At 40.3% G+C, this 14687-nt stretch overlaps 1 protein-coding gene across 6 annotated transcripts in view; it reads left to right on the top strand.

Moving 5' to 3' along the window:
• Positions 1–14029, top strand: part of nrg2a (neuregulin 2a) — an 80963-nt gene extending 66934 nt beyond the window's left edge. For 3 of the 6 annotated variants that reach the window (XM_027156256.2, XM_027156308.2, XM_027156297.2), the window contains exons 6-11: positions 3485–3508; positions 7292–7394; positions 7553–7688; positions 7787–7914; positions 9475–9696; positions 11041–14029. In XM_027156256.2, coding sequence (XP_027012057.1) covers positions 3485–3508; positions 7292–7394; positions 7553–7688; positions 7787–7914; positions 9475–9696; positions 11041–11692 — 1265 coding nt within the window. In that variant the 3' untranslated portion in view covers positions 11693–14029. The remainder of the gene's footprint in view (positions 1–3484; positions 3509–7291; positions 7395–7552; positions 7689–7786; positions 7915–9474; positions 9697–11040) is intronic. The other 3 variants (XM_027156275.2, XM_027156264.2, XM_027156286.2) reach the window with 3 other exon arrangements.
• Positions 14030–14687: the final 658 nt, after the last annotated feature.

The raw sequence follows: 14687 nt of genomic DNA, 5'->3' as shown, positions 1-14687 counted from the left end.
CTTCCATAAAGGCTAAATAAATGTCTTCTCATAGAAAACATCACATCGACACTAAAATATTTAAAATATATTTATAAAGTCTCTGAATACAACCGTCCAATATGTCCTCTTATTAGACCTTCTGACCAATCAGATTTGAGAATTCAGCAATCCTGTGGTCTAAATAAGTCGAAATCTTCAATTGAAAACAGCTTTAACTAAAGTTTTTAATGAAGTGTTATACAGGAATGTATTGCATTAAATGTGTATTGATGAAATTTGTCACGTGAGTAACCTTAAGTGAGTCTTGAGTAAACCGGTAGATAGAGATTCCTTACTGAGCTGTAAAGAAGACTTTGTGACAGAATTAACAATAGCTCATTAACAGTGTACACTAGATTTGTTTTCGCAGACAGCCACCCACAGTGCAAATGTCATAATCCTCAAATTTGAATAAGAATACTTGTGAAATATGCATGACTGGAACCCAAGTATAATCATTTCCTACAGTTCAACCATCATCTTGTTCAGACTTGAATACTGGACCAAAATGGTCTGATAAAGTTAAGCAAATATGCCAGCATTGATACGTCCACATGCGATGCATTTTCGAATGCATCTGATTCGGCAGCCTGTTGGCATGCAGCCATCTTCAGTCGAAAGACTGATCTTTAAAGGACAGTCAGGTATTGTGGATTTTTTTTAAAATAACCAATGTGTCATATCATTCCACTGTATAAAGCATCTGTGTGGAATACACCACTGGAGTTCCTTTCATTCATATAATCTTCCCTCCAGGGAAAAATCTAGCAGAAACCCTTTCACCCATTTACCTCCCCCCAGCTCATAGACCATCCCCCTAATTACAGATACGGTAAATATCATCTATTTCCTGGGGTAACATGCTTTTACCCCAATACACAACACTATCCCTTCCTTACATGTCCATCAACTATGGAATTAGTTCCAGAAGAAGGCGGAGCACATGGCTTTGACAGTTTGTGGCTGTAGGCTATTGGCTTTTACACGAGGCTGCTGTTCACACAGAACCATGGCTTTGTGCTCTCATCAGCGTTGCTATGCTGGCACTGTTTACCTTTCAACATGACCCTGGTGTTAACACATATTTATTTGCAAGAGGACAGCAGATAAATCACGTCAGGATGGATGTAAACAAACCCACAAGGATGAGAAGCTTACGGAATGCTTGAAAAACAGATTTCCTCTCCAAATAAAAGAATAAAGGAGGTATAATTTATGGAATGACGTTCAAGGAGGCACTCGAAACGGCATACAGCGAATAGTATAATTTGACATGGGGCCTATTAACGTGTCATGTTATGTCTTGACGTGGGATTTATAACAGCAGAATGGTTACCTTTGTTCAGGTCACCTATCAAGTCTTTGCACGTTAGTTTTTGTTAGTTCATGCGCCATCAAAGCCAGGTCTTTCTTTTTTGTGCGCAGTTTGGGAGGTCTGGAGTGGAAGATCTTGGATCTATTGAAACAGTGAGAGGCATCTTCGATGTTATAGTGTTGGCATGCATCAAAAACATCTCCAGTACAGGCTTTCATTAGGGTTGTGAATCTCACTGGTGCTGATGATGCAGTTAGACTGATTGTACATCCCTGTATAACATGTAGAGATTTTTGAATTGGGAAAGGAGTTTGCTTGTTCCTCATGTCTTCATGAAAATCATGTCGATAAAAAAGATCATCTTGTATTTGCTGTCAGTGACCATGCAGAGGATTCTATTTGAAGATCATGAGCATTAGCATCCTCCTCTAGAACATCTGCATAACTGACATCATCCATTATTCCAGCTCGCCAAGTAGAAAAACCAAGACAGCAAAACTGCTCTTGGAAGATTAATTGGCCTAATCTAATGTACAGAAATATGTAGTTAGGATGGTATTGGTCCAGGCATTGGTCCAGTTGTTGTGTAATCTGTGTAAATTTACAGCAGCCTACGGTCATCCATCCTAAGACAGAAGACAGATTATCTCCTCCCCCAGACGCCCAGTGGGATGGGACATTTAGAAATGGATGCATGTTTTTCTGACACATCTATCATCGTCCAATCAATTTCCCAGATCCCAAAATAGGAGCATGTGACATCATTGTGGGACCATTTAAATGTGAACTCATTTTACATAACAATCTTGTCTAATACTTTGCAATACTTTACTTTAATTCAACATGCACATGCAATGAATTTGGATTATACTATGACCACAGAAAATGCTTGTTTGTGATTGGCTGACAGGTCTTCTACCATTGGGACACTGGTAATATTGGAAATGATATTCAGAGAATAATTTGGATTTCTTCTAGTATGTTGGAAATTAGAATTAGATTGGTTTAAGTTTAAGAAGAAGCTTAACAATATTAACCAGAAACCGATATCACCATTTTTTGGTTATAATATTTGTATACAAGTTAAACACTTTCAAATATGACTACATCAAATAAATCGTAACAGTGCAGATGCAACAAGTTTATAATCATAGTGCATGTGATGGAATTTGTAAACATAGCACAGACTTATCCAGAAGTCCATGTGGGATAACATTGCGCAACTCACATTCTTTGTTAAAAACTAGGCTGTATGGTATAAGGTGGCTGTATACAACTTTGTAATCTAGCCTGATCTTAGCAGAGCTTATTGCGCTCTTCCAGTTGTGATAAACATTTATAAATATCATAAATCATAGCTGTTTTGATCAAGCACAACATTCAACACTAAACAACAAACTGAAACCCAAATACTTCTTAGAAAGTGGTTATGTGGATAACTGTAACAGCATGTTCTTATTAATCAATGACAGTGTTGTAAATATTCAATGCAATTAACGATTAACCCTTAACGCCACCAAAATAATAATAATAATAATAATAATAATAATAATAATAATAATAATAATAATAATAATAATAATAATAACAACAAATCAGCCAAATTGTTCATGTATATAAATGTATGTATTATCTGTAATTGTGCACCAGAAGGTAAGATCCAATTTAATTCTCTGTCATTAATATGACATTAACCCTTAATCATACATAAAATAACTAATTAAATCTTATAGCTCCTCCTACAATAACATAATACACCTTATAAATAAAAATAATAATAAACTAACGAGACTTCATTTAGAAATTGTCTAATCCCACCAAATGGGTAATTTGGCAAACCCACGTATGCAACTGACTATAAGACTATGACAATTCCCTGTGTTTCCTACCTGTTAATCTAGAAGTGCCTTCTAGCCTATAGGGAAGTGTATGGCATGCCTGCATGCTCCAGCATGCTCTAACAGCTCGCTGTTGACATAATACTCTGGTGCTTACAAGCGAACTCGGCTACAACATTGTTCCTCTCTTACTGCCTGACTCACCCTTCTCACGCCACTCACGCAATGCACATGTGTTGGAAGTTCCGTCTCTTAAACTTTGTTCTGTTGTGTTTTTTCCCCTCTACCTGTCACCTTCCTGTCATGGCAGAGTCTCTTGGGATTGAGTTTATGGGTATGGACCGATTCTTTCTCCCCGATTCTTTTCTTAAATAGATCTGTGTAGATCCAGCTGTGTTCGCAGGACCCCCGCCTCTTTCTTTTTTCGATAGACTCGAAAGCAATTGAACATGTTGATTAACAGATCGATCTGTCTGTCAGCACTTGCTGTGTAGTAATATAACCCCTTTTTCCTGGTGTCAGCATGAGAATCAGTATCTGCAGCCCTCGTCCTGTTGGGGAAAGCCTGAAGGGGATTGTAGTGTCTCGTTTAAGAGGACTCAGGTGGGATTTTATGGCGCTCGAAACGAAACCCGAAGACAGCTTTGTTCATGCATGCATTAAGTGCTGGATCAACATCAGCAGTCTAAAGATATTTTCCAACATATCTATTTAATGATACTAATTTGACTGACTATTTACATAGGATAATATAGGTGATCATTTCTTGTACATTTCCTTGTACTGGGAAAAGAACAGAAAACTCTAAACCTTCAAACTCCTTTATAAGGTTCTGTTACTGAAATCAGTCCAAGTATATAAAGGTTTAAGATTTAATATGCTTATTATCACTGGGGTAGGTACTGAGTAATTGTCTTTTCCCTACAGCACATTGCCATTATCTGTATATTATTTAAAACCAAACCAGCTAAACATACGGGAAAACACTACGAAAAAAACTAGAGGTAGAAGAGAGTGATTCAACCTCACTTATATCACTCAGGTTCAAAAATGATTTGCATTTTTAATCCTATTAAAAGTTATCGGTTTCCCGATAACTTTTAATATAAAGTTATTCCCACAATATGCTATAAACAAACTAGAAACCTAATTTTTAAACCACAACAACCCCGACCTGGGCAAATATCTAGGCTCAACCAGATGTCTGAATAGTGAGCCCTGTATTCATCTTTTGTATTCATCTTTATATACCAAGTTACAGTATATTCCTAGTATCAGTATCTACGTTCTACATAAATGTGTTCATAGCAACGAACAAGAAGTTTCCGTTCTTTTCTCAGTGCAGGAAAACAAATAGAAATGACTGTCACTTTAAGGTAACCTTAGAAAGTTGGCTAAAAAAAATGTTATATTCCTTTCAATAAAAACATGTCATGAATATTAGCTGTTTTATAGAGCTAGTAACCTCAAGATTGTTTCTCCTCTATTTGGAGAAATGTGTGTCGGTTTTAAGTTGACCACCTGCGACCTTCTGATCATCCTGCTCTGAGGTTACTGTGACACAGAGATTTGCGTAAACCTCGACAGCCTGTTATTTACCTCTTAGTAAACAAGAGGATATCTTTAAGTGAATTTGTTTGTGTAGCAGTGCTAAGAGTGTAATTACGATCCTCCTGGCTAGTTCAGACCCGAGCTGTTTCACCTGCTAGTCATCCCTGCTCACGCACGTACATTCGTCAAAGCTTCCCCAATCCACCCGTGATTATACTATCAGACGTCAACCTTTTTTAAAAGACCGCCTTGTTTACCAAACACCAGATGAAATCCTGCCGGCTGAATTTTGCCTGCATCCTCTGCTGTTTTGATGTAGAACTGGATGCTGGGTCATGGCAGGGGACACAGGAGAAGGAGTGGTTGGGTAATGGAAAATTTTCCCAGCTCTCATAAAGATTGTTCATAAAAATGGACGAGTGCTGCAGATAATAGCCTGTTCTTCTTTCTTTGGGCATAATTGTCAGATTTCCGACAATATATGCGCTTTGTCCTTTTTCAGTATCTTTGGTTTTCTATCTTCAGTAACGTTCTCTGGCCTCTACAGTCATGTTTTCCTGTCTTTGTGCCTTTTTTCCTCTGCTCTCTGAGATTCATACTTCATCTTGTGCTTCGTTTGAAAATTGGACACCGTCTCTGTTTGTTTTGCTGTTTCTGGTTTTGTTTTTAGGCATTTAAATGTACTTTCTCTGTAGTAAATAGCATGCCAGACTCCATTTGTGCACTGGTTCTGTTGTTGTTTTGATGTTCTTTTATAGATTTTCCTGCTTTCTTTTACCAAAGCTGATTGTTTCTCTTGGAAATGACCTGTTCAATGATGTGTATAATCTCCTGTTTGAGTGAAAAAAGAGGGCATATACCTGGCTCTATCTATCACGGGGCCTTGTTTAGAAAAAAAATTATTACCCTCACAGGTTCTACCTGTTGTTTTCACTCGGCTGTCAAGGTTGCCAGATTGGATTAACTCCTTACAATGTTGAATGATGGATTAAAACTGTTATTTGACAAAATTACTATTACACTAATGCTATTTTCTATCTAATGTGGTAAGAATGGCTTAATAGAATTTAAAGCACATCACAGCTGTATCAGATCATTATTAATTATTAAAAGTTTTCCTTAGCTGAGAGAATCTTTTTCTGATGAAATCCATATGGCCATTGAAAGGCACACTTCCAAGGGAAACATAAAAGACTGGTTTCTTTCCTCTTGTTCCATTTGGTTTCTTTGTTGTTGTATTGTTATTTATTTGATCATTCCGCATGCTTTAAGGACAATTTGTTTCATTCCCCATGAATGAATTGCATTTGACTGTTTATTTGCTGCCATAGTAAAAAGCTGTAATTAACCTCACCACTGAGAGGCCCAACCTGCACCTCTGATTGCATATGGTCCATTATGTAAGCTCAGGTAGCACAGCTTGCGTTGCATAGTCATCTGTATTTAGGTAGATCTCCACTGGTCTTCCAGAATAAAGCAGGCTGTGCTATGAATTAATTTGAAATGCAATGCCCTCCAGTGGACAGAACCATCTATGGGCTCAACGAGGCAGCTTCGTCAGGGTCTGCAGGGATTCCCTTTTAGCGCATTGTGATCCATCCTCACATCCTCAGTAATGATGCACGTATGGCTCACCCAAGCATTTTCCAGTGCTGAGCTGGTCCATTAAAGAGAAGAGAGGAAGGCTCAGACATGTCCCATAGCTGTAATTAACTCTTATCCTCATGTGGATAATGAGAGTGCGGAGCTCAACTCCACTGCAGAACCTGACTCATACTCCATGCCCATTGTACCTACACACACTCGGTGCACACTAGGGCCTTGCTGTAGTAGTGGGAAAGCAGGAGACGTGCACGGGTAGGGCTGGGCAATATGATATTGATATTAAGATAAGACTTATGTTAATGTATAATAATATGAGAAATTCACTGAGGCGTTTTAAACCTGAACCATATTTTGCATCAACTCTAATTGGATCATTACTCCAATAAAAAGTTCCCGATTGGACATTAAAATTCTAATCTGTTTAATACTGTAAATTATTTTTCCTTCTTTTCTCTCAGTTGTGCTATTTGTCATTTTCAATTGCCCATATACCGGAGATCAATAATAACCAAGCTATAATAATCATTATCAGATTGCTATAGTTAACGTTTGATTAACAGTATTTTTATAGAGCCAGACGCTTTGAGTTTCTACCATTGAAGGTTTTTTCAAACTTATTTTGACATTTGTTTCTAATCTGGAAATACATTCTTCCCCTAGCCAGGTATTCTTATGAGGCCTACGTGGTTTAAACAGGGTGTGAGGATGAGTAGAGGAAAGGATAACCTCTAAAATGCTTCTTTAACTTTAGTTTTATTTAGTAATGTTTTACAAGAATCATGATAGGTATTATGCACTAAGTATCGTGGTGTGATATTCCTGCCATATTACCCAAGGCATGATTTACTAGAGCAGCAGTGAAAAATGTTTAGGCGGATGTGTGGAGGTTGATATGACGTACAGAAAATGAGACACTGACGCTCGTATGTTTGTGTATGTGGATGTGTCTGGCGTGGTACAGAGGCAGAGGAGCTCTATCAGAAGAGAGTCCTGACAATCACAGGCATCTGCGTGGCTCTGTTGGTGGTGGGCATTGTGTGTGTGGTGGCCTACTGCAAAACCAAGTAAGTATGCAGAAGAGCATATTACAGAACAATTACTCCATAAGCTTCATTTGGTTCTCCGTGCTGTAACTGCTGTATGTTCAGCACTCTGGAGTGTGTGATGTGGTGAATGTGACTCTGGGTCAGTGTTCCGAAAGAGTGACGCTGCCTCACTATAGCCTCCCCCCTAGGAAACAGAGGAAGAAGATGCACAATCACCTGAGGCAGAACATGTGTCTGGATCACCCCAATCGCAGCCTAGCCAACGGGCCCAACCACCCGGGCCCAGGCCCTGAGGAGATCCCGATGGTGGATGTAGGTCTTCCTAAAAACACACTCCATCATCACTTTAGATCTCTGTACAAGACCTAAGTGTCTGAATTGCATTGTCTGAAAGTTTGCATTTATTCCAGTATATCTCAAAGAATGTCCCAGCCACTGAGAGAGTGATGAGAAGTGGAGCCGAGACTTCGTTTGCTGGCAGCCATCATTCTTCCAGATCCCACAATTCCTCCACCCGAGCCCACTCCTCCACAAACAGGTACTGTACGGTCATCACACCCGTGTCCGTGGTTTTTTAAACATGATCAATATTTATCTTCACATTACTCTAAGATAACAAGCATTCTAACCAGTCACAGATTTGCACATTAACATCAAATCATGCCAGTAACATGAGCCAGAAAAAAATCTCTCTTCAAACCTCATGGATTATGTGTTGACAAATTTGTTTTGTCGTGTTCCAATCATATTGTAACAATCATGTTAAGTACAACATAATCCGATCAGTATGTCAAGACTGGCCACTCTGTTCACCATGAACTGAACTCATGTGCCAAATGAAGGTCTGTTTGAGCATTAGGTCTGTTTTACCCCTTCCCGGCATTCTTTTCTCTTTTCCCCTCTGAGGGTCTGACATGGAATTCTAGCCTGGAGTCTTCCTCACACTCATATTAGTTCAGTGTTTGCTGCTGTTGCATGACTGTCTCATGGTCTTTCCTAGGGCTGCACAATTATTCATACTTTAAAGGCGAACTTTCAAATCCCTGATATAATCACTTATTTTCTTATTTATTGTCTAATCAGCTAATGTGTTTTAGTCTGATACATTACAAATCCCAAACTTTTACATTTTCTGTTCATTTTCAATAATTAGGAGACTGATGTAGATATATAATTCTTCTTACAATATTGATCATTTTATAGCAACGACTATATCGTGTCTTATTAACTTTAAAAGAGCCCAAAAAAGAGAGTCTGGTGCAGGACCAGTGGTTTATAGCTGCTGTAGTGTAAGTTATAAGGAAAAGGTGTACAAGACAGTAGTGAGGCCAGCTATGGTGTATGGGTTAGAGACTGTAAAAGACATCTCAGGAAAAGACATGTGGTAGAGATGGAGGTAGGATTGTTGAGGATGTTGAGGTTCTCTTTAGGAGTGACGAGGATGGACAGGATTAGGAACGAGCACATCAGAGGGACTGCTCAGGTTGGCTATTTTGAGGACAAGGTCAGAGAGGCTAGATTGAGATGGTTTGGACATGTACAGTGGAGGGAGATGGTTATACTGGTAGAAGGATGTTGAAGATGGAGCTGCCAGGTAAGAGGTCAAGAGGAAGGCCAAACAGGAGATGTATGGATGTGTTAAATGAGGACGTGAATTTAATTGGTGCGAGAGAAGTAGATGCCGAGGATAGTGTTAAGTGGAAACAGATGATTCGCTCTGGCTACCGCTAAGGGGAAAAGCCAAAAGTAGAAGAAGAATCAGAAGAAGTGTTGTTATGGTGTAAGGGGAATAAAACACTTTAGTGCTGATGGGCTGCTACAGAAAACATTATTTGTGGCTGTTCAGTCACTTCAGGATAGATCACACCATCAAGTACCTAGAAACACATTTTTACACAAACCCTATAAAAGTTGGTACTATTATTATTATTATTATTATTATTATTATTATTATTATTATTATTATTATTATTATTATTATTATTTCAGCCATATTTCCTAAACTGTGGCATTTATGTTTGCATCTGCTGGCTAAAAAACATATTTTAAGTTCATCAATCTGCATCTTTCTTTCTGTCACTGTTCTACTGTATGTCAGACATGACGAGAAGACATGGAGCCTGGAGCGGACGGACAGTGTGCTGTCGGACTGTCCCTCAGGCGTGCTCTCGTCCTCCGTTGACACCAGTAAGTGCAGCAGTCCGGCGTGTATGGAGGCACGAGCGCGTCGTGCCGCCCACTGCGGCTTCACCGAGTCCCGCCGGCCACCAGTGCGCTATGGAGAATCCTTCGACTCGCTCGACTCACCACACAGTGACAGGTGACACTTAACCCTGTCATGCTCATTAATGCACTAAGATTCTAGCAGTTAAACAATACACTCCTCATGTACTGTAATTCACACAATACACAATACTATATAACAATATTTTAGTGTATGCTGAGAAGTAACTCTATAGGGTTAGGTGGTGCAGGTCAAGCTGAAACCAGTTGCACCATATACACATTAGGGAGCGAAACAAGCACACAGCCAGCTGTATTTACAGTTATCTCTTGCCTGCTATCCACCCCCGCCATCGAGCAACAGCCAAAACAGGAGGATTGACACCGTAAGGGGTTCATCAAGTCAACAAGAGCTGAACAACACATTATCTCATGGGTTTTTTCCAAACTCTTTAGTGAATCACTGACTTTACTCCATCTTTCCCTCTTTCCGAATTAGACGACGGAGATCACGTGGTAAGGCCATTCACGAAAAATACTGTAGCCTCTACTCTGTGTTTGTGAAAGAACCAACCCAGTGTCAAGCAAAGGTTGGATTCAGGGATGAGTTGACCAGAGGAGAAGGTTTAAGAAGAAGGAGAAGTCGTGTTGTTTGCTGTTGTTAGAGTGTAAAGCCACATTATAGAGGCACGGGGCTCGTTATTTATGGAAGCATTTACATTTGCTCTCAAGGCCATCAGCTGCTGGATTTTCACGATCATGCTGTAATTTTCCTCGAGTTAAAGCGAAGCCGGGAGGAGCTGTTTACTCCCCAACGTAACAAACATCACCAAATTTAAACACTGCAAAGGTCAGAGAGTGTGCCTGGTTTATAGTGTGCCACATGCACACACAACACACGAAAAGCCAGAGGCTCATCTGTTAATACTGTTTGGGTTTGGGTTGGGGGTACTTCTTCTATTTTCTCTTCATGTAAACATTTGACTCACACTGGATTAGATCAGTACTCTATTTAAGGGGGTCAAAGTTTGTATTTTGATTAGACAAAAGTGTCTATGAGCGTTTAGTTTCTCCTTCAAAGACAGGGCAAAACATGTCTACAGAGGAATGTACATTTTTCAGTGACACAGTTCATTTCAGTTCATAATCATAGGGATTGTCTTATTTTATTACGACTTAAAAGATGTAGTCAGGAATTTGGCATACATTAGAGGAACACATGGACATTAAGCCACATAAACAAAACCCACCTCCTTTGGTAAAATAGCTGAAATCAGGAGCAAGATTTCTAAATTAATAGTTTGTTAACAGGAGTCAGTGTTAAACCTACCATATATCTTTGCTCACTCCATCCTCTCTCTCTCTCTCTCTCTCTCTCTCTCTCTCTCTCTCTCTCTCTCTCTCTCTCTCTCTCTCTCTCTCTCTCTCTCCCCTCTTTCAGGTATGTGTCAGCCCTGACTACACCAGCGCGCTTGTCTCCAGTGGACTTCCATTACTCACTGCCTCCACAGGTGCCTACCTTCCAGATCACGTCTCCCAACGCCAGCCACGCCATGTCTCTGCCGCCAGCCGCCCGTGCCCCCTACCCACCTGAGGAGGACCAGCCGCTGCTTCGCTGCTACCAACTGCCTCTGCACGAGGCCCAGCGCCATGAGCCCTACCAGCAGCGGATACAACAGCAGCGGGCACGCTCCTACCTGCAGGACAGTGCAGGCAGCCTGCCCTCCAGTCCATACCGGCTGGCCCAGCACGACGATGAGTATGAGAGCACGCAGGAGTACCCACCCTCACTGGGGCAACCAAAGAGAAGCAGTGGACGCTGGCACAGGTCCAGACTGAATGGGCACGTGGCACCGCAGGGCTACCGGCCAACCCGGGACTTGGGCTCGCGCAGCTGCCTGTCGGACAGTGAGTCGGAGGAGGGCGAGGAGGGCGAGAGCACACCCTTCCTCAGCATGCAGAACATAAACACACCCGAGCCCTCAGCCATCTACAGGCCCGCACCGCCCACACACACACGGACTTCCCACACACAGAGCAGACACACGCAGCAGCAGCACACACGCTCCAAACCAGACAGAGCTGCCCACTAAAGACACAGTCCACCTACACACCCGCAAAATCTGTATACCTATAGACCTGCACCTATAAAAAATATTTTTTATTTTATATAACTAACAGATATTCTAAACAAATGAAATATTTATTTTCATTTTAGCAAAAAAAAGTTGTCTACTAGTTAACAGCAAAGACTTTTTTTTATAGGGAAAACTATTTATATGTACCTTTTGATTTACAGCATAAAAGAGACGTGCCAATTTTTTCACAACTTAAAGAAATAGAATAATATTGTGGTGCCTTTTGCTGTATGCCGATGCCAGAGGGCCAGTGGAGTTTTTGTAGCCTTTCTTATAAGGACGCCTCATTTTTTATACGCACTCTTTCGTTGTCTCTTTTTTGGCCTTTTCTTTTCCTTATCCTTGTGTTCTTTCGGGAGCAGACCCAACCATTTGAGCAGTGACATTTCCTCCCCCTTTCACATCATGCAATATAAACCACTCTTGCGGTGTATGTTTACAAGAATATAATTCACATGTTAAATGATTATGTTTCTTTCCTAACAGGAACTTAATGACAAATGCAACTGGGACAGGGGCTTATTTATTTTTTTCCAATGAAACAGAAGAAAAGCGTGTGATGTGCATTCAGATGTGTTGCACACCAGTGTTAAGTGTGTGAGCTGAAGGAGGGAGATGTCGAATTTTTCAGACTAGTTTCCATTTATCAGACTTCACACTATTGATTAAAGGGTCACAACTTGTTCCGATCTGAGAGGCAGAAACCTGTCCCTCTGTAGCAGATGCTGTGAAGGGTTCCAGCGATGGCTTTGTCAGCACTCTAGTCCTCTCTTTCCAAACAGTCCCGTTCACGCTCTCTCATTCTGTCCTTCCTGTCCTTCTAGCGTGGCTGATACTGAAACTTTTAACGAGTCCACTGATGAATTTTAGAAGTATGGGATTATTTTGTATTATGGGAAACATGAAAAATTGGATAATATCATTCACAAGGAATTTTTTTTTAAGAACGAAAGAGAGAGCGGTGAACAGCCACGTAGTGTCTCAGGACAACCCCCCACACCCACACCCACCCGTTCCACCTCACCCCACACCTTCCTCCCTCTATCACAGGACTGAAGTAAAAGGAAAACCCTCACAGGCTTATTATGAATGTATAAGCTCACTCTTCCATCCCCATTCATGCTGGGAATCTCATTGTAATACGCACACACACACACACACACACACACACACACACACACACACACACACACACACACACACACACACACACACACACACACACAAAAGACAAGACAAATAGCTGTGAAACTTCCTTTTATTGGGGCCATAAAAATATGCCAAAATATGCAAGCTTTATATTTTACCAGTTGTTTTCTGAAAGAACCATAGTGCATTGTGTGAAAACTGTGATGCTTGATTTGAGTTTGGTGTACTTGAGTTGAGCTCCCCTTAATTCTAATCAATCAGACCACCGAATCATGACACATGACTAACCATGACCATCTCAGAGTCCAGACGGGACCAAAGCGGATAGCTTTATTCCTGCATGAGTCTGTCATTCAGGACATTCATAAGGCTGATCTTACAGAAGGTCCTGAGCTCTTACTCATGTTAAAAATTGGCCAGGTTGTCTGTAGTAAATTTCAAAAATATCAATGTCAAATGTGAAGGAACAGAAGTATCAGTGGCATAGATCATTCAAGATATCCAGAAAAGGGAGAAATGGAATGATTAAAAAGCTATATAATATATTATATATATATATATATATTTAAAAACTAGATCCTGAAATGTTTCTCTTGCTCTGTTGTGGTGGCACAAACAATTAGAGACAAAATATATCATTTTTTTCTAGCACTATGATGATCAGAGTTTCTGTTTATTCCCTGACCTGCTCCTGTTTGTACGTTTGAGAAATGCAAAATCAGACAGTGCTTCTCTAGTTAGTTTTAAATGTGATATACCTCTCCTCCTCCTTTTCAGCTTCCTCCTCATCCTCCTTCTCCTCTTCCTCCAAAAAAAGCCCCATTAGACTCTGACAGTTATGTTCCTACAGTTTCTTCCTTTTGTGTTTTCCTCCTCGCTTGAGAAGTTTGAACACCTCTGCATGTCCTTGTGGTCAAGGTTAAATGGGTGCATGGTAAAAAGCAGCAGATGATTTTATTTCCCTCCAAGTCAGTGAAAGTGTATTCCATTTAATATCCAGCAATAAAAAAAAAGAGAATCTTCCCCCCTCCACCCATGTCAATTCTTGGAATATGCTAGAAAAAAAGAGAAATACATGCCAGGTTGTCTTAGATTGTAAAATAAAAAAAAATTAACCACGTCTTCACATTAAAAAAAAATAAATAAATCCTTCTTATCATTTCAACTTGTGGTGATATATGTGCAGCCCTGCTGTGTGTGATTTGTCCATGTGGTACATTCATGTCTGTTTATTTCAATGATTATAGAACGTCAGTATACTGGAAGACGGAGGGATTTTTTTTAACCAACCAACACCTCCAGTATGTTACTGTGGTCACATGTACAAATTAATTGATAACAAACCTTTTTTATTTCTTCCTTGAAAGATGGAATAGAAGACTCCAAAGATGTACACGTGAACGTTCCATATTAATCATTAGCACGTGAAAGCGATGTTCATTACATTTATTAACACTTTCACGATCGCAAGAGTGTGTGTGGGAGATCCAGACAGATTGCGGTGGAAACAGACGTGGGAGGTCAGAAAATGTGTACGAGGGAGAGTATGTAGCTCCAGCTGTGCACATCTGAGCTGTTGTGTCAAAGAGACAATTCTTCCTGTCTTTTGAGACATTTGCCAAATCATTCATCTGGCTCCTATCATTTGTAACATTTTCCCTTTTCTTTAGTGATTAACCTGATCAGCCCTCAGTTTTTATGCTTTTTCGTCGTCTTTGGGCGATCCTGACGAGTCTAAACATAAAACAGATGCCTAATGTTCTCAGCTGCCAAAGCCAGAGTTTAAACAAACTGGTCTAAG

The sequence above is a fragment of the Tachysurus fulvidraco genome, chromosome 21 (assembly GCF_022655615.1).
Source record: "Tachysurus fulvidraco isolate hzauxx_2018 chromosome 21, HZAU_PFXX_2.0, whole genome shotgun sequence".
Lineage (NCBI taxonomy): Eukaryota > Metazoa > Chordata > Actinopteri > Siluriformes > Bagridae > Tachysurus > Tachysurus fulvidraco.
The sequence above is the reverse complement of the archived record's forward strand: the minus strand, read 5'-3'. Positions and strand labels throughout refer to the sequence as shown.